Source organism: Sceloporus undulatus, unplaced genomic scaffold, assembly GCF_019175285.1.
Source record: "Sceloporus undulatus isolate JIND9_A2432 ecotype Alabama unplaced genomic scaffold, SceUnd_v1.1 scaffold_15, whole genome shotgun sequence".
Taxonomy (NCBI): Eukaryota; Metazoa; Chordata; class Lepidosauria; order Squamata; family Phrynosomatidae; genus Sceloporus; species Sceloporus undulatus.
In genome coordinates this window covers 3,614,782-3,633,534 of record NW_024802937.1, presented here as the reverse complement: position 1 = coordinate 3,633,534, position 18,753 = coordinate 3,614,782, and the positions used below count along the sequence as shown (strand labels likewise).

The window sequence follows — 18,753 nt, the reverse complement described above, 5'->3', positions numbered from 1 at the left end:
AGAAGTTTCATGCTACTCTTACCCCAACATAGTCCTAAAGTCTGATGGTGCCCCTTGTCTTTGTTGTGCACCATTACTTTGACTGAAGGCCCCCCCTGCCACCCTCTTTTCCCTCACTGGCCCCCTGCTGTACCCTTGCCCCTCCCCCTAGATGTTTCCACTGCCCCCTAGGGGTGTGTACTGCCCACTTTGGGAATCACTGGTGTAAAGGATGAAGCAAAGGAAAACGCCGCCAAAGAACTTACAGAATTCCAGCAGGCGTAACAGGGTTCACACTAAAGGATGGATGGATGACAGAGTGGGGGGGGGGGAGTCAGTTTTGCAGGACAGATTACACCCTTACTTTTCACCAGGGATGCTTCCTTTTTTATATACTGTATAAGCATTAAAGCATAGCACTTACTTTGGCTGTGGATAATCAACTCTAGTTTTTTTGCATCAGTATTTTGACTAAAATTTCTAGACTTATATACATGAGTACATGATAACTTATCCTTAATAAAAAGAAAACAATAATACAGTTAATGAAACTTTCAGTGATTTTAGTCTGTTTCCTCTTGTAGTTATTTTATGCATTCCAAGATGATCGTTATCTTTATATGGTGATGGAATACATGCCTGGTGGGGACCTGGTGAATTTAATGAGCAACTATGATGTTCCTGAGAAATGGGCAAGATTTTATACTGCAGAAGTTGTTCTTGCATTAGATGCAATTCATTCCATGGGCTTTATTCACAGGTATATTTTATATTTTTCTTAATAAATAAAGATCTAATCTTTTTCTTCTAGTTATTCCCAACCTGCTTAAAATTTGTATTTTGAAACAAAGAAAATAGGGGGTGAAAAACTGAAATAGAAACTAGTGTTATTGTGAGAACTATCCCTAGACTTTGAAATAAATTTTAGGGCAGAGTTAGTTGTAATTAGTTCTTCCCCTTGTAACAAAGGTAGAATTAACTTACATTATGATTTTTGTATATTGAAGACAGCCTCGTGGCATTTGTATTGTAACTGTAAATATTACTTCTGTATTTATGAAGTCATTAATTTGTTTAAAACATTTTTTGGTAGAATCCAGAATACAGATTCTGTTTATTTTTCTGATAAGAATATAGTTGTAGAACTGCATCAAAGCAGATTTTAGATCCCTGCTTAAACAGCAGCCCATACCGTTTTACACCAAGTCAATTTTCCACCATTATATGTAAGGTGGTAATAAATATCCACCAGCTCAGTACTATTGAGCCAGAGAGAGCAGTAGAAAAAATCTAGTTTGTGTACGCTTTAGTTCAATGTTAATGAGATACAGTGAGGTATAATGCTGATAGAAATGTTTAGAAAACAGTGAGCCAGCCCTGCAAATGCTTGCTTCTCCTCAAAAGCTTTTGCCTATCCTGGAATAAATACCTACCCTTTCTTGCCCTTAATTGTTATTGTGCCATACATTGATGCTCACATTAAGAGCAAACTATGCTGCTAGTGAAATACTAAAAAACAAAACAAAACAAAAAAACAACCATTGGTAATAGATGATTGTGAAAGACATCTGCCTGAGATCCTGGAAAACTAATGCCAGTTGTAGATGGGCAGATCCTCTGAACTGATCATGTAAGAGAAATGGTTTGACTGCTTAAATCACAGATGAATAGTTGATTTCAGTGAGGGGAAGGAATATGAATACAGATGTGGTTCAGAGGTTGGCTATCAATTTAGTAATTTGTTACTTAATAACTATATGTCTGAAGTTATAATGGTTAATAATGATGTTATTTTATAAATAAAACTCTGTTTGTTTCAGAGATGTAAAGCCTGATAATATGCTACTAGATAAATCTGGCCACTTAAAACTAGCAGATTTTGGTACCTGTATGAAGATGAATAAGGTTGGTATGCTTCTTAAAAAATCATGTTTTTACAAAGAAATGCTTTTTGAATGCCAGTGTTTATTTAATTTACTAAGCCCTTAAATGGAGTTCAGCTTTCGTTTTGACACAAACATTGAGGCAGATTTATGAATGTATTTTGTTTTAAAATGTTTTTCATAATACTAGGAGAGTTCCACAGAGTGGTTTTTTTTTAAATTAAAAAAAACACCCTTTCTCTCTTTATAGGAAGGTATGGTACGATGTGATACAGCTGTTGGAACACCTGATTATATATCTCCAGAAGTATTAAAATCTCAAGGTGGTGATGGTTACTATGGACGAGAATGTGACTGGTGGTCAGTTGGTGTCTTTTTGTATGAAATGCTTGTGGGTGAGCATCAGAATAATCACAGTTCTACACATGGCATTTCCTTTTGATTAAAATTATTGCTTTGTTTTTGTAAAGGATTTTGTTGCTATATGATGGTAATTAAAAGCAATCATAGACTTTTGCAATTTAGGTTGCAAACATTCCTCAGGATTTCTGAATGCTTATTTTTGAGAGAGGATGCTTGGCCAGAGGGAAAATGGTAGCTGTGAATTCCTCCTTTGAAGATAGTTTTGCAACTAGCAGCCTAATTAATTTGTCACTCTTCAGTAAAGTAACTAATAGCAGCTCAGATCCAGATTTTCTAGGATGATACTGATTAGACCCTCTCCAATCTGATGTCAAACTGAGTTTTGGACCTGAAGCAGCTTTGGTAGCCTTGGGGGATGATATCTTCTAGTAACTAGACACGGGGAGCATATCCTGATTTTTCTGGACCTTCTATTAGATTTTTATTCTCAGTTATGGGAGAATGGTGGAATATAAATTAGGTAAGCAAGCCAATTAAATTCCTTCAGTTATGGTACCTTTTGGCTATCTCATGCAGATGGTACTTGGGGACCTCGTATTACGAGTAGGACCCAAAAGGTGGTGTTGGAGGATGCTGCTTAACCTTTTCATTTTGGAGATTCCTCAAGGCTTTGCCATCGCACCCAGGGTTGTTTGACTTCTTCAGCATCCTCTCCTTGAGACTGTACGGAGATTTAATTGTTAACAGCATGCAGATGATGTGCAGAGTTTTCTCTCCTTTATCTTCCAATTCCAAGATAGAACTGCTTCTGTTCAGTAGCATTGCTGATCAGAGTTTGGGAATACTACCTGTGCTAGGTGGAATGGAACTCCTTATTAAGTACAATATCTTGTAGTTAAGGACTGCTTCTGGATGATGCTTTGCTCTTGGAGGCCTAGGCAGTGGCTGTGATTTGACATGCATTTGCTCAGCTTCAGCTTGTGCTCTAGGCAAGCACATTTTTGGATTGCACAATCTAATCATTTTTGTTCATGCCCTAGTCACACCCAAACTGGATTACTGAAATGCACTATACATGAATGTATTCTTCAAGAGTTCTTATAAACTCTTAGCAAGTGTGCTACCTCAGATTTTGGTCTTCAGTTCCCAGAGCAGATCACACCAGTTCAAAGTGATAACAGTTACTTGTAAAATTGTCATTGGCTTGGAAGCACATTATCAGTAGAGCCACCTTTTGTTACATGAACTTGTGTACCCAATGCATTCAGCATCTTGGGTATCACTGTTTTGCCATGTTTGGAGGTGGACTTAGTGGGGCCTTTATAGTGGTTTTTCTCAGATGCCTTAAACTGAGTCAGGCTGCTGTTCCATCAGACCAGTATGGATTCCATTTGGCAGTGGCTTTGCAGTGTTTCCCATCCCTGTTTGCAGATGTTGTGAGCCAAATCTGGGGCTTTTTGAACACAAGATAAGTTGTACCTTCTCTCTTATGCAGGCAGCAAATTCTTTTTTCTTTCAGTTTTTCTTACTTTAAAGCTGTTTTAACCTTGTGCTATGGAGATTTTTATATGAACCAAATTTTATGCCTTTCTTATGCTGGTGTTTTAATTATTGCATTTGGTGCATTGTGTTTAATATTTTTGACATTTTTGTTGAGTTGAGTCCAGACCTCCCTTCCACCAGCAAGAACATCCCCTGAGTCTTCTCACAGTGGATGTTTTTGCAGTTATGAAGAAAGTAGCAGAAAATGAGGAAGTGACTTTTGATAACTTCCCTATCCTGCTGCAGCCTGTTGCTTACCAAGGCTCTGCTCTAAGGTGATGGGGAATCCTTTGGGATAGTGTGGGATGTGGTGCTGGTGGGGATGGGAAATTAATTCTCACCCTCTTCTGCCAATGGGATCCTACATCTTGTAGACTGCCTACAAGTCATGTCTACAAGATGTGGGATCCCACTAGTAGAAGAAGGTGAGAATTAATTTCCCATCCTACTTGCCTATCTATAGAAGGAATCTTCCAGTTTGCTAAAGCGATTTTTTTTTTGACAAATCTTTATGCTAGATCAGTGATGGCAAACCTTTTTAGATTCGCATGCCAGGGGACGGGGCTTCTGCCCCCTGGTATGGGGCTGTGTGCTGGGGCGGGGCTTCTGGCCCAGGGGTGTAGCTTCCACCCTCTGTGGGCGGAGCTTCCACCCTCTGGGCGGGGCTCTTCCCCTGCCTTTTTCCCAGCCCCCAGCTGTCTCTCAGAGACAGCTGGAGGTCAGCAAAGGCCCGTGAGGGGGAGGAGCCATGTGCAGGGCCCCAGTCCTCCTCTTCCCGGACCTTTCTTCGCCCCAAAGGGCTCTCTAAAGGGGAAGAATAGGAATGGCAGGGCCCCTGCCTCCCTCCCCATGGACCTTTCCCTGCCCTCTAGATGCCCCGTTTGGGGCACTTGGAGGGCAGGGAAAGGTAAGTGGGGGAGGAAGGAGGGAAATGGGGAGGGCCCCTGCCTCCCTCCCCACGGAGCTTTCCCTGCTTCCAGCTGTCTGGCAGGCAAAGCTCCCTGAGGAGGAGGCACTGGCGTGCGCTGGTTGCTCCTCCTCTCCCCGCCCTTTTCCCGGCCTCTAGCTCTCTTGAAGAGGCAGCTGGGGGCTGAGAAAAAGCTGTGAGGAGTAGCCAGAGGCACGCTCCTCTGGCTCCTTCTCCGGTGCGCCCTTTTCTGGCTTCCAGAGGAGGAACGGGCACGTGCGTGCCTCTTCCGCCTTCTCCCTCACCCCGTGCCCGAGGAAATGGCCCAAAGTGCCACTTCCGGCACGCGTGCAGTGGGTTCGCCATCACTGTGCTAGATACTTTTTATTGTTTGTATTTAATTTAAGAGCTAAAATTATCTTCCCCGTCACTTCCCCAGACCCATGGCAACCCTGCTGACGAGACATTTCCAAGACCCCCTGTCCCTTCTTTAACTATTTCAATTTCCTCATTGTCTAGATTGAATGTGTGTATTTCTTCTGTGGTCATTATTTTTGTTTTCTTTATGTTCAGCATCAGACCTGCCTTTGCAATTTCATCTTTGACCTTCCTTATTAACTGTTCCAATTCCTGAATGTCTTCTGCTAATATTATGGTGTCATCTGCATATCTTAGATTGTTATTGTTTCTCCCTCCTATCTTCACTCCTCCTTTTTATGATTCTAATTCTGAATCAGTGAGAACTACGTAAATTAGGCTGTATCTACACTTCAGAAGTAATCCAGTTTGACTCCACTTTAAGTGTCATGGCTCAGTGCTATGGAATTCTGGTAACTAGTTTTGGGAGACATGGTGCCACAACAAACTACAATTCCCATGATTCCATATAATTGAGCCACATATTATTTCTGCAGTGCAGATGCAGCCTTAACCAGGTTCCCATTGATTCAGTGGGTCTACTCTAGTTGGGACCAGCAGTTGGATTTAGGCCAGTTTGAAGTTGAAGGCTTTCATGGCCAGCATCCATTGTTTTTCGTGGATTTTTTTGGGCTATGTCTGTTCTGGAAGAATTTATTCCTGATTTTTTTGCCTGCATCTGTGGCTGGCATCTTCAGAGAATGGTGGCATCGAGGTGTGTGGGGTGTATATATACTGTATGACCCCTGGTTGAGAGGAAGAGATTTACATGTTAATCTGTGTGTTGGTCTGTTAGTGAATGACAAGGCCTCGGGGTGGGAGGATATACGAGGAGGATTTGTGTCTATTTAATGGATCACTAATTAAATAGATACAAATCCTCCTCAAATACCCTCCCACTTTGGGGCCTGGCCATTCACCAACAGACCAACACATAGATTAACATGTAAATCTCTTCCTCTCAATGAAGGGTCTCACAGGATCTATACCCCACACACTTCCATGCCATCATTTTCTGAAGATGCCAGCCACAGATGCAGGTGAAATGTCAGGAATAAATTATTCTAGAACATAGCTGTATAGCCCGAAAAACCCACAAAAACTATTAGGCCAATTTCTTTAAAATAAAATGAAAAATATACGATGCTAAAAGCAATAACAAAACTTGTTTCTCTTGGATCAGTGTTGAGGAATTCTAGTTGCCAGTCTCTTTTGTTCACTTAGCCTCTTCCCTTGTGTGCTAGTTTGCTTTTAGTGTCTCTGAATGCATGTTTTCCTTTTTGAATTGTAACAGGTAAAAAGGTTTCCACATTATTCCTGCCAGAAGAACATTAATTGCTCTTAGATTCTTAGAATACCTGTGATAAAAGGTTCCTTTCCAGTATGGTTTTGATATGCAAATGATAATAGGAGTGTCCTGATCACTTACAGTTAAAGCATGAAAAGCATTCTTCCTCACTTCCTGAGATGTTTAGTCTAGTTCTGATACAAGATATAGTCCTTTTATAGTGCATTTTACATTCTCCTTAAAATTCCTCCCTGGCCTTTTTATTAATCAACTGTGTGTCTCTTGTGTGATGAGAGCCAGTGTGGTATAGTGGTTTGAGCATTAGATTATAACTCTGGAGACCAGAGTTCAAATCCTGGCTTGGCCATGTAAACCCACTGGGTGACCCTGGGCAAGTCACACACTCATGCTCAGAGGATGGCAATGGCAAACTCATTTTGAAGAAACTTGCCAAGAAAACCCCATGATAGGTTTGCCTCAGGATCATAATGAGTCAGAAATTCATTGAAAGCACACAACAACAGTGGTATGACATCTCTTTCTTATTTTAATTTTAGGAGATACTCCTTTTTATGCAGATTCATTGGTTGGAACATATAGTAAAATTATGAACCATAAGAATTCTCTTAGCTTCCCTGACGATAATGATATTTCTAAAGATGCAAAAAATCTTATTTGTGGATTCTTAACTGACAGGTAAAATATTTTAATTTTGTTTTGTTGTGCTAAAGCCAATGGCTATATTGTGGCAACTGTTGGCTTCCATATAAATGGGGCAGCGAATCTGCAGTAGAAATATCCATGGTGCTGAGCCTACTTTGTAAATAATGCCCAGCATCTTGGATAGCTATTTCAAAGTTTGAATCAACATCTAGAGTGGATTCACTGTCCCCTTGATATGGCAGCCACTGCCTACTATGTGTATGATAATTTGTGTAATAGAAAATGGGAACATGGTATAAAAAGAACTTGCAAAGTAACTGAAAACATTGATAACATTCAGGGGCAGCTGTGCTGGCTATGTAGCAAAGTACAGTAACATATAAAATTCACAAAACAGTAATACCTATTTTGACAACCAAAATGCACAAAAAGGTGTTAAAAATCATACAGGAGGGAAAAAATATTGGCAGAACTATAATACAGTCTTTTGAATACCATAAATAGAAGGTTGATATGTTCATCTTTTAAAAATGGTGAAGTTACCCCATCTTTAAAAAAATTCTGGAAAGGGTGGTGTTATTGAAACTTGGTTCCAAACATGCCTCTTCTGCTCACAGAATGGCTGTTTCTGACTTAGGAAAGGGTGTCACACAGGAAAAGTTAATTGGAATTGAGAACCATTCTTATGGTTGTGCAAGATCATTCACTATTTTTTCCTCTCTGTTCCATACCTTGGAAAAATTTATCGTTTGAATTCCTTGTGTAAGCTGGATTTTACTTTCTGATACCTAGAGCTAATTGGTGTTCCCCAATTTTTAAATTTTTTAAAATGGCGTATTTCCCAATTTAATGATGGTTTGCACTAAAAATTCTCTTTCTTGCTATTTTTCCAACTCATGATTAGTCTTTCCTATTTTCCATTCTTTTTTTAAAGAAAGCAATTGAATTGCTATTGAACACATTTATTGCCTGGATTTGCATTTTATGTATAATTTGGTTTCCAGAGTTCTCATATCTTTTTCAAAAATAATTCTTATCTACAGGGAGGTTAGATTAGGCCGAAATGGCATGGAAGAAATCAAGCGACACCCATTTTTCAAAAACGACCAGTGGTCTTGGGAAAATCTTAGAGACAGTAAGTATCTCTTTGTAGAGGCAGCACTGTGTAATCTTTTTCCTGTTTTGAATGTTAAATATTTACTTCCAAAGTGTTTTGTGCATCTGTCAAACTTTTTTTTTTCTGTATGTCACAAGGAAATGGTTATCTTCACAGTGAAAACCAGAAAAATAAAAATAGTGCTGCATAGTGCACTGACTAAGATTCAAAGATCCTAATGATGAGCAAGCAAAAAATTTTTTTGATTATTGTGAAAATACAGCAGGAGGTCGTTATACCTTTGTTAAACTGAGATCTTTTCAGTGACCAGCCTACATAATATTTTGATGGTCAGTTTTCTCTGGTAACTGAAGAGTATCTATGTTGCTTGAGCATCCAGAATAGTGTAGTAGTTTGAGCATTGAATACCTGCTCAGCATGGAAATGCACTGGATTACGTGCAAGTCACACTCACTGTGTCTCACCTTGAATCTTCTTGTGTGTGATCGTTCAAGTATCTATTTGTTCTTCCATAGCCTTGCTTGTTACAAATACAGCATTTGTAATATACTGTACATATCTTAGTCAGTAACTTTTTTTCCTTTTATTGGTAGCCGTAGCACCTGTTGTGCCTGATTTAAGTAGCGATATTGACACTAGTAACTTTGATGATTTGGAAGAAGACAAAGGAGAAGAAGAAACATTTCCTATACCAAAAGCATTTGTTGGCAACCAACTACCTTTTGTAGGATTTACTTACTACAGTAACCATCAGTAAGTACTACATATGTACTGATAAAAATACTGGTTTGTTTGGAAGAGGGTAAGGATAAATCGAATAAGACTTAAATAGAATGTCTCAAATGTAGCTGTTCTGCTTTACTTTGAGTATTATTTCAAGGAACTGGAGTCCATTATCATGATGAAATTCAAAACATAACCATCTACAGTAGAGTCTCGACTATCTGACATAAATGGGCCGACTGATAGTCGGATAACCAAAAATGTTGGATAATCCGAGGCTCATTGTCCCCAATGACGGCGTGCACGCACTCGCACCACCATTGGGGACAAAAATCCCTCCCCTCCCTTCCTCCCTCCCAGCTTACCTTAGTCCCGTCTGCGGAGAACATGCCTGTGCTGAGGATGCAGCCTCCACGAAGAGGCCTGGGCTGAGCACCCAGGCCTCCTTTCCCGGGCCTTTCCTCCCCTCAAACGGGCTCCTGAGAGTCCATTCAGGGGGAGGAAAGCGAAGCCAGGAGGGAAAGGCCTCGGCATGGGCCCAGACCTCTCCTTCCTGGGCCTTTCCTCTCCCTCAGTGGGCTCCCTGGAGTCCTTTGGAGGAAAGGAAAGGGAGGCAGGGAAGAAGAGGCTTGGGCACCCGCCCGGTCCTCCCCTTTCCTCCAAAGGTCTCTTCGGAGCCCTTTGAGGGGAAAGGAAGGGAGGCAGGGCAGGAGAGGACTTGGTGACTGCAGAGGAAGGTAAGTAGGGAACAAGGGAGGGAAGGGAGGAAGAATGAGGGAGGAGGGAGGCGAGGCGAGGCGAGGGACTTTTTGTCCCCAATCCAACGTCCCATGCTTCTTCTCACAAAGAAGCATGGGATGTCGGATAATCCGGAGTGTCAGATAACCGAAGGTCAGTTAACTGAGACTCTACTGTATAACTAAAACAGTTTTCATACGTTAGTTCATATTATAGAAACTCCTGTCCCATGGTGCCCCCCCTTTCAATGGCCTTCCCACAAAAAACAAAGACATGCAAGTAACTACCACTTCTCCTACATGAATTGGGGTATATTCCAGGCTTATGAATTATGCTTTCCCTCCAGTTAACAAGCACAGTTCCATCTAATTTGATTCTAATACAGTATGCCCTTATTATCAGCTGGTTTTTCCAGGACCACTCGTGGATAACAAAATCCGTGGGTGCTCAAGTCCCGTTAAATTCAATGACATAGCAAAACGATGTCCTTTATATAAAATGGCAAAATCAAGGTTTGATATTTGGAATTCATACTTTTTTTGAATATTTTCAAGCCGTGGATGCTTGAATCCATGAAAAATCCATGGATAAGGAGGCCCTTGGTATCAGTGGGGGATCCGTTCCTGACCCCTACGACACGGATACTAAAACAAACAGCTTCATTTATATACCACTTCATACTGAACTAACAGTGTCTAAACGGTTTGCAACTGTAAGCTAATTGCCCCCAACAATCTGGGTACTCATTTTAGCGACCTCGGAAGGATGCATGCCTGAGTCAAGCTTGGTCCCTTTCACTGGTATTGAACTCGCAAATTTATGGTTTTGAGTGAGTGGCTGCAGTACAGGCATTTAACTACTGCGCCACCAGGGCTCCTTATCTGCGGATACTTAAGTTCTATTGACTTCAGTGGAGGTGCGTGCACATGGCCTGCAGCCATTAAGGACAGCCACCTGCTGCAGCTGACATACCGACTCCCTCAGGATCCTCTCCAGTCTGCTGGGTCCACAGCACACTCTCATTCCCAGAATGCCATTGCGTGGAGCCGCGGCCCTTAAAATGATGTCAAACCGAGTTATTTCTCCAGTGTGGATGTAGAAAACACAAATCCAGCAGGGAAGGCATGGGTCCTTCTTCCTCCCTTACTGTAGATGTGGAGCTACCCCTGCCGCTGGCACACCAAATCCCCCAGGATCCTCTCCAGGGAGTTGGCAGCACCAGCAAGCTTGGCAGATCCTGGCATGTTCTTGAGCCACTCCAGGCAGGGCTCTCCCCCTTTCCCAGAGGGGGTGCCAGGATCCATCCATGGCAGCTGAGGTGGTTTCTGAGTCCCCTCATGCTCCCACCCCCTTCACCATCACTGGCCAGGAGCACATGCTGAAGGAGGGATAGAGGGGCAGAGACCCTCTTCCTCCTCCATCTCTGCTGTTCTCTGAGCCCGATGGTGATGGTGGCATCCCAGGAAGCTAGACAGGAGCACTACGTGGCCAAGAAGCTGGCTGGCTGTTCTCCCCATCTTAGGCATGGACGGACATAAGCTGGGCGTTGTCCCTAATGGCGGCGTGGCAGTGTGCACGTGCCATATGTATATTAGAAACAATTATTCTCCTTTCATTATATTTGAGCTTGGGTTGTCCATCAAAATTGAGAGACATGAGATTTAAGATAAACAAAAGGAAGTATTTCTGTATATAACATATAGTTAGCATATAAAATTCATTGTCACAGGACATGATGATGACCACTAGTTAAATGATTTAAAAACAGATTCAATAGTTGAATGGAAGTTATATTGATCAGTACTACCTAATGAACTATATTCATTAGGTATGCCACTAATTGCTAGAAAGCAACATTTGTTTTGGATGTTGCAATCATTTTTTTTATTTATTTATTTTTATTTTTATTTTTATTTTATTTTTTTGTGGGATGCACAGAAGTTTCTGATGGACTGTGGTGAAAAATATAATCCTGGACCAACTGTGTAGTCCTACACATACCTACTCAGAAATAAAATGTATGAAATCAGTAAGACTGACCAAGTAATACCGTATAGCACTATCGCCTAGATGTATTTTTGGTCCATTTTTCTTTTTTTACCTTATGTTGTAATATGCTGCGATTCCAGAGAAAGGGAAAGTGCAGCTGGTGAGCCTCATGCTGTCCCTGACTCACACTTTTGTGGGCTCTGAAGCCTACCCCAGTTTTTAAAAAATTGGCATGAATTTTGCGAGTTTTCGCCCCTGATAATCATGGAGAAAGCCCTTCCCAATGCATCTCATTCTCCCAACACTCCCAAATATCTCATTTTTTCTTCAGAGTTCCTCTTAAGATGGTTAGTGGAAGTGACACAACACCACTTCTTGTTACCATTTTGAGAGGGACTGAAGAAAAAAAGGAGGTATTTTGGTGGTCTGGTAGGGATGTGGCATATGGGGGGGGGGGGTCACAAGGCAAATTGGCCTCTTGCCCCTGTGCAGTTGCTCATCTGTATCAACACAATTGAAAATAGGTTTAAAAAAAAAGACAAACAAAAACAAAATAGAAAAGCCACAACTTTTAAGTGGAAGCTGCTGCTGCTACGTGCCATTAAATTGGCTTAGACTCACAGTAATCCTGTGAATGGGAGTCTTCCTAGAAATCATATAGCAGGAAATTCTTGGGCCAGAAGTGTTTCAGGGTTGGGATTTTTCCGATTTTGGAATATACAGGTAGGGTAGTACAGTGCACCTGCATCATACATGGACATAATATACGTGGCTTTCAGTAAATGCTGAAAGCCGTGCTGGAAGAAGCCTCGACACACCCCAGAAAGGGTAACGAGCATATGCAGAATTTGCCTTACATGGGGGGAGGGGGTTTCCAGAATGGATCCCCTCATAAGGGAAGGGTCCACTGTATGTATATATAGAGAGGCAAGGATCTGTGAAATGGCAGGAGGCATGGGTTTGTGGCAAACAATACACTTGGATTCCTGCCATTTCACAGATCCTCAGTCTCTCTCCAGCCTCAAGTCTGTTGGCTGCTAGCTGCCCACTTCTGCCCTCGAGGCAGCAGTTGCAACACTCCTGCTCAGTTGTCTGTCTCCAGTCTTGTGTCTTATTTGTTTGGTACCTCTATTGTTTCTGAGATGTGTGCCTGGAAAGAGACTGAGACCTGAGAAATGAAGAAGCAGGAGCACTGCAGCTGCTGCCTAGAAGGTGGAAGTGGGCAGCTGGTGGCAAAAAGTTTTGCAAAGTTTGGGAATTTCAGATTAGGGCTGCTCAGCTTGTATTAACGTCTCTGATTTGGTCTGGTATGCCCAGGGCTGTGGCATAGAGTCACTCAACCTGTGATATGATCTCCCTCCCATAATACTTTCAACTTTTCTCAGATTTATTGTCTCTTCCAAGGGACCATGTCTTCTAATGATGTGGCCAAATTATGATAGCCTCAATTTAGTTATTGGTGTCTAGTGAGACTGGAAAAGTGTTACTGATGGTTAAAAATCAGCTATCATCCATATACCAAAAATATGTTTGGTAGTCACTTGTGATTTGCTAAATCATACTACAAGAGAATGATTTTCTGATGTAGCTGAAAGTCATATATGTTTTGTCTGTATTTGTGTAGTACTGTACAGTCTTTTCTACATGCAATACTGAACCCAGTGTTCTATATGTTACTTACTGTTTTGACAGTGAATAGTCCTTCTTATAATGGAATGTATTTATGTTCTTTTATATCTTTTAAAGAAGTTATTATTGTTTTCCAGGTATTTGTCCAGCTGCACAGCAAATTCTAATGACAATAGAGCAAGCACCAATGTAGATAAGAGTTTGGTATGGCTTTTTTTCATAATCTTTTTTTTTAATAAAATAATTTTATTGTAGAAGATCAATCAAGACAATATGCATGAATTAATTAAAAACAAAAAGTTGGCAATTTCACCAAAAAACAACAATACAACAAAACAAAATATAGAGGCTGTGTTTCAAATGCCAAAATAAAAGTTAGAAGGAGAAAAGGTCTTCTGTTACATTCTCGGAGTATGATTCCTTTATGAAACCTCTTGTATACATTCTTCCAAAAACCCAAGTGATGAGCTGGTGGGTTCTGACATTTGGTGTGGTCGTTAGCATAGTCCAGGAAAGGGAACCAGGTCTCTTCAAAAAGTTTACCAAGGCCCAAAACAGATGGGTAAAAAACGCTGGCTTCCATGTGGCTTGGCAGCATAGCATTTAGATGACACATGCCCCCAACCCACGCCAAAGCTGTGCCCAGGCCGCCTAAGGCAGCTCAAACCAGAAAGGAGCAGATCTTTTCCACTCCTTGTTGTGCTCCAGGGCCAGATTGGGGCCACTCGCGTGTGGTTGCCATGGCCCCAGTGCAAATGGCACTGGTGCAGCCCCAATCCACCCTTTTTGGGCAGTCTGTTCCGACCCAAATGCCTTGTCTTTTTAGAGCTTTTGATAACTACATTGCACACATGATGCCATCAGTTTATTATGGAGAAATTACCAGTTTTCCAATTTTTAGCAATTTTATCCCTGGTTGCTGCCATAAAAAACTGATTAGTGTTTTATGTTTCAAATTTCTGTTTACATTCAAAAAGAATGAAAGCAATAAAAGACTTGGACAGGGTGTGATGTCCTGTTTCGTAATTTCTGAGATTATTGAAACAGCCTTCAACCAGAATTGTCCAACTCTGGCACATTACATCCACATGTGCAAATACATGCCCTTGTCTCTACATCTTCTCCAGCACCTAGTAGACATGTTGTTAGTGATTCTTGCAATTGGACAGGGGTAATGACACACCAATTCTCAGACATTCTAAGAGACCTTAGGGGTCTTACCATCCTTAATTATTTCTTGTAGGAAGGAATTTGAAGTCAGTTGGGATGTAAAGGTGCTAGTTTGATAAGGAGTTCCTCCGTGCTTCCCGGTTAACCCTAGAAGAAGTGGTCTTGCATTGAATAAAGAGTCCTTTACTTTCCAAATTTTAAACGGAGAGAATTTTTCCTTGCTTTCAAAGTGTGGATGAAATAGAAAGGGTCTGATAGGAGAAGATTCTGTGGACAGCAAATATTTCCATTTCTTCCACCCCAACAGAGATGTTCAAAGAAGAGAATTTTTGCGTTCTTTGATAATTTTAAGTTACAGGGGAAAAACAGGCTCATTTCCATCGTTGATGGTTGCCACGCCCTCTCCTGTAATTTGTTTTTCCCCGCAAGCAAGCATCAGTAAAATAGTGCTATTAAACCTTTCAATACTTTTGATGGATTTGTATTTTAATTCTTACCTTAATTCAAAATAAATTTAAATCAAAATATTCATATTGATCTATTTTCAACATATTGAAGGAAATGTGACATAAAAGTAATAAAATTGGCAAAGATTTTAAAGACTAAACTCCCCCCCCCCTTTGTCACTAACTGGTATATTTGTGAAGCAGAATGAAATTTGCCTCAACAAACAGGCAAGAATGTCTTTAACCTGTGGTATTGATTAAAATTTGTCTGCATTGATTTATTAGTTAAAACATTAGAAAATTTGCTGCCCAATTTTGTAATATAAGACATTTCATAGAGGTACTTATGTTAGTTTTTTAAATCTTATATGATACATCATTTGACTAGTTTTTGTAAAACATGACTTTTATATTTCTCTCTCTTTTATATTTAAAGTTAGAACCTTTGCAAAAAACTATCTATCAGCTTGAAGAACAGCTACATACTGAAATGCAGCTAAAAGATGAAATGGAAGAAAAATTCAGGTGATTTACTTATTTAGTTTTTAGAACTTCAGATGCATAAATCTGATACTGGGGGATGATGGTGGTGGTGGTGTTAATGTATACACCAAGGGACTCACAGTCTGTCATACAAGGGCTTTAAGTCCAATTGAGCATAGATGAATGGTTGAATATAGGTAGATCCAGTTGATTCATTGGGTTTAACTAGAGTAAACCCAATGAATCAATTGGATCTACCTATATTCAAACATTCATCTATGCTCAGTTGGTCACTGAAATACTGTTGTGCTGCTGCTGTCTCCTCTGAATCATTGAACAATTTCTTTCCTTTCAAACTCTTTTTTTATGATTTGGAAAAAGGAAATAGTAAGGTGGAGCAAGATCTGGTGAACAAGGTGGACGGTCTATGCACTCAAACCTCGAATTTTTAAAAAATCCATTGTCCTGCTGGCCCTGTGCGCTGTCCTGCAAAAAGAGAACATATTTCCGCAGCTTCCCTCACCATTTTGCCTGCAGTACCTCCTTTAAGCAACACAGCAAGTTAGAGTATTATTGTGCGTTAACTATTTGGCCCTTCTGAAGATCATCAGTCATCAAAATACCTTTCTTATCCCCAAAATTGTGGCTATGACATTTCCTGTTATCTTTTGAGTCAAGAACCTGTGTGCTGACACTGCAAGTACTGTTATTTAGTCTCTGGATGATAGTGATGTGACTATGGCCCGGTACAGACTGGCGCAAAGTGCCAGCCTGGGGCTGATTTTAGGGCTCGGGAGAGTAGAGTGTCCACATGCTCCCAAACCCTAGCACGTCATAATGGCTCTTCCCCATCGACACGGGGGCCGCCATGATGATGTATGTGTGGTGCAATGTCCAAACCGGTTTCAGGAATCGGTGCAGGAAGCGAATCAAGAGGTAAGTGGGAATTAGGCCTAGGCAGAGTAGCAGCATGGGTTAGCAGTTCTATGCCACTACTGCTGTAGGGTTTTAACCATTGGACCAGGATCTACCTTGCATTCAGTGAGGCATTTTGAGAACAGAGTTTTCGGTTGTGCTTTTTTGTTCTTGGCCATGTCCTTAAGCTGTGGCTGTAATGTCTGCACACTGATGGAAAATGTTAACCCAAAACCAAACTAAGCAAATAAAAAACTCTTCTGAAAAAAAATATATTTTATTTTATTTTAGAACATCAAACATTAAACTAGACAAGATAATGAAGGAATTGGATGAAGAGGTAAGTACGTTCATTTTGGTTAGAATTAGCTTTTTTTTCTTTTTTAACAATTACATTAGTAATATACAGTTGTCCTCCCTTTTTCACAGATTTGTAGTTCATGGTTTTGCTTTTCACGGGAGGGACAAGTGGGGAGGGATAAAATGGTGGTGTGCAGCCCCATATACATGCCTCGAGTGCTCACGCTATTATTTTCAATGGGACTCAAATATTTGTGAGTCGCCATTTTGCGGGGGAGGGGTCCGGTACAGATCCCCCGCAAATTGGGAGGGACTACTGTATTTGAATGTACACTTTTATATATTGAACTGAGTAAGACTGTATGGAAGCCATTCCTATTTGCTGGTATGTGGTTTGATGGTATTTTCATATTGTAATCAATTATTGTTGTTGTTGTTATTATTATTATTATTAATAGTTTATTTCTAAAGCGCTGTAAATGTACACAGCGCTGTACATACAAATGATCAAATCAATAAAAATAAAACCTGCCAATGGTGTACAATCTACAAAATACGAAATAATCAATGTATTGCAAAAGGGTTAAAAGGAGGTTGATCTACCCTACACAGCAAAACCACATAGGTTGCAATCAATTGTATTGTTGAATTATGGTGTAACATTATGCATGCGATCGTGGGTTTGTACAATCTAGATTCTCCAACATAGCCAGAAACTTTGCTTCCATTTTAACTATAGTTTATTGAAACAAGCCAGCTTCATAGGTTTGGTATTGAAGCTGGCTTTTTAAAAACAAAGCATGATTAACTACATCTTGCTGTGTATGGACAATAGAAGAAATGATTATTAATTTTAAAAAGTGAAAGCTTCCAGTCTTCTCATTGACTGGCTTGTTATGATGATACCATCTTTTACTGTTGCATCAGAGCACATCATAAGAGTTCAGGGATTATTTCCTTTCAAAATGTACTTAGTGGAGGAATCAGATTTTTGAATAGTTGTATTTTAAAGTGCATACGTGCATACACACACCGCTTTAAGAAGGGGGTTTGATTGGAAACTACTTTTCTGATTCTCTACTTTGCTACATACAGAGAAGTTCTTACTTTTCTTCAAAAAGTTGATTTAAAAAACCCCAAACCAGTCTAGAATAATTATTACTATATTATCTTGCTGATGATGCCAGTCTGTTCTCAGTTAAGGAAAATTGAGTGCTAAGAGATGAACATAGGGAGTACTGTGAAAGCCAAGGGAATGGATGGAAATGTAAGAGCTTTGTTGGACTGAGGTAGGGGAATCATTCTTGTATAATATTTTGTTGCCAACAGTAGCTATGAAGAATGGTTCTGAGCATGGTAAGTTTGCAACAGTCCTCCATCCCTCAGAATTTGTAATTAAGACCCCCATGGATCATCATCTGGTTGTCATGGCTATTTAAACTCTTGATGCACTCATTTTATTGTGGTGGAGATGCAAAGTGTATAATCCATGTAGATTGTATGCTTCTGTGACTGGTGGTGGTGTTTTTTTTTTGTGTGTGTGTATACTAATTCTTTAGTTAAATCACTTGTTTTTTCCTAAGGGTTGATAGAATGTCATGGCATAGGACAGACACTGTAGCTTTTTCCAGGCTGTTGACAAAATGATTATATGTCTAACTAGTTAGATTTTCTCTTTGACTGCCTGTTTATGCGAGTTAACTAAAGTGCATTTCCTAATTCATCTTAAAGACTATTTATTACTTCGAGATGGTTTATAAATTTTCTAAATGAGTCAAAATCATTTAAAATAATTTACAGCTTCCAATGTTCAATTATTATCTGTAGGTTTTCTGGGTTTTTTAAAAAATACTTACAGTCTTCATTTCCTAAAAATTAAATGGCAGTTTACAACTTACAGGCCAATCAGAGAAAAAATTTGGAATTGACAGTTACACAGGTTGAAAAGGAAAATATGCTTCTGCAGCACCGAATAAGCGAGTATCAACGAAAAGTTGAACAAGAGAATGAGAAACGTCGTAATGTAGAAAATGAAGGTAAGCTTTTCCCCCTCCTTCATAGGTTACTTTTTTAATGTATGAAAATCAGAAGAGTATTTTCAAATGTTGACTTAGGCCTGTTACAGACTGCCAAAATAAAGCTGCTTCGGGTCTCTTTGGAGGTATGCTATTTAAATAATGCAGAGTCTGGAGGTCACACCA

The 18,753-nt window shown here is 40.2% G+C and overlaps 1 protein-coding gene across 2 annotated transcripts in view; it reads left to right on the top strand.

Moving 5' to 3' along the window:
* The window catches only part of LOC121917336 (rho-associated protein kinase 1), a 100,075-nt gene that overhangs the window by 41,488 nt on the left and 39,834 nt on the right, over positions 1-18,753 (top strand). For both annotated transcript variants that reach the window (XM_042443233.1, XM_042443232.1), the window contains exons 5-14: positions 564-739; positions 1,800-1,884; positions 2,113-2,257; positions 6,937-7,075; positions 8,086-8,177; positions 8,753-8,912; positions 13,376-13,442; positions 15,291-15,379; positions 16,544-16,592; positions 18,453-18,588. In XM_042443233.1, the coding sequence (XP_042299167.1) occupies positions 564-739; positions 1,800-1,884; positions 2,113-2,257; positions 6,937-7,075; positions 8,086-8,177; positions 8,753-8,912; positions 13,376-13,442; positions 15,291-15,379; positions 16,544-16,592; positions 18,453-18,588 (1,138 nt within the window). The remainder of the gene's footprint in view (positions 1-563; positions 740-1,799; positions 1,885-2,112; positions 2,258-6,936; positions 7,076-8,085; positions 8,178-8,752; positions 8,913-13,375; positions 13,443-15,290; positions 15,380-16,543; positions 16,593-18,452; positions 18,589-18,753) is intronic.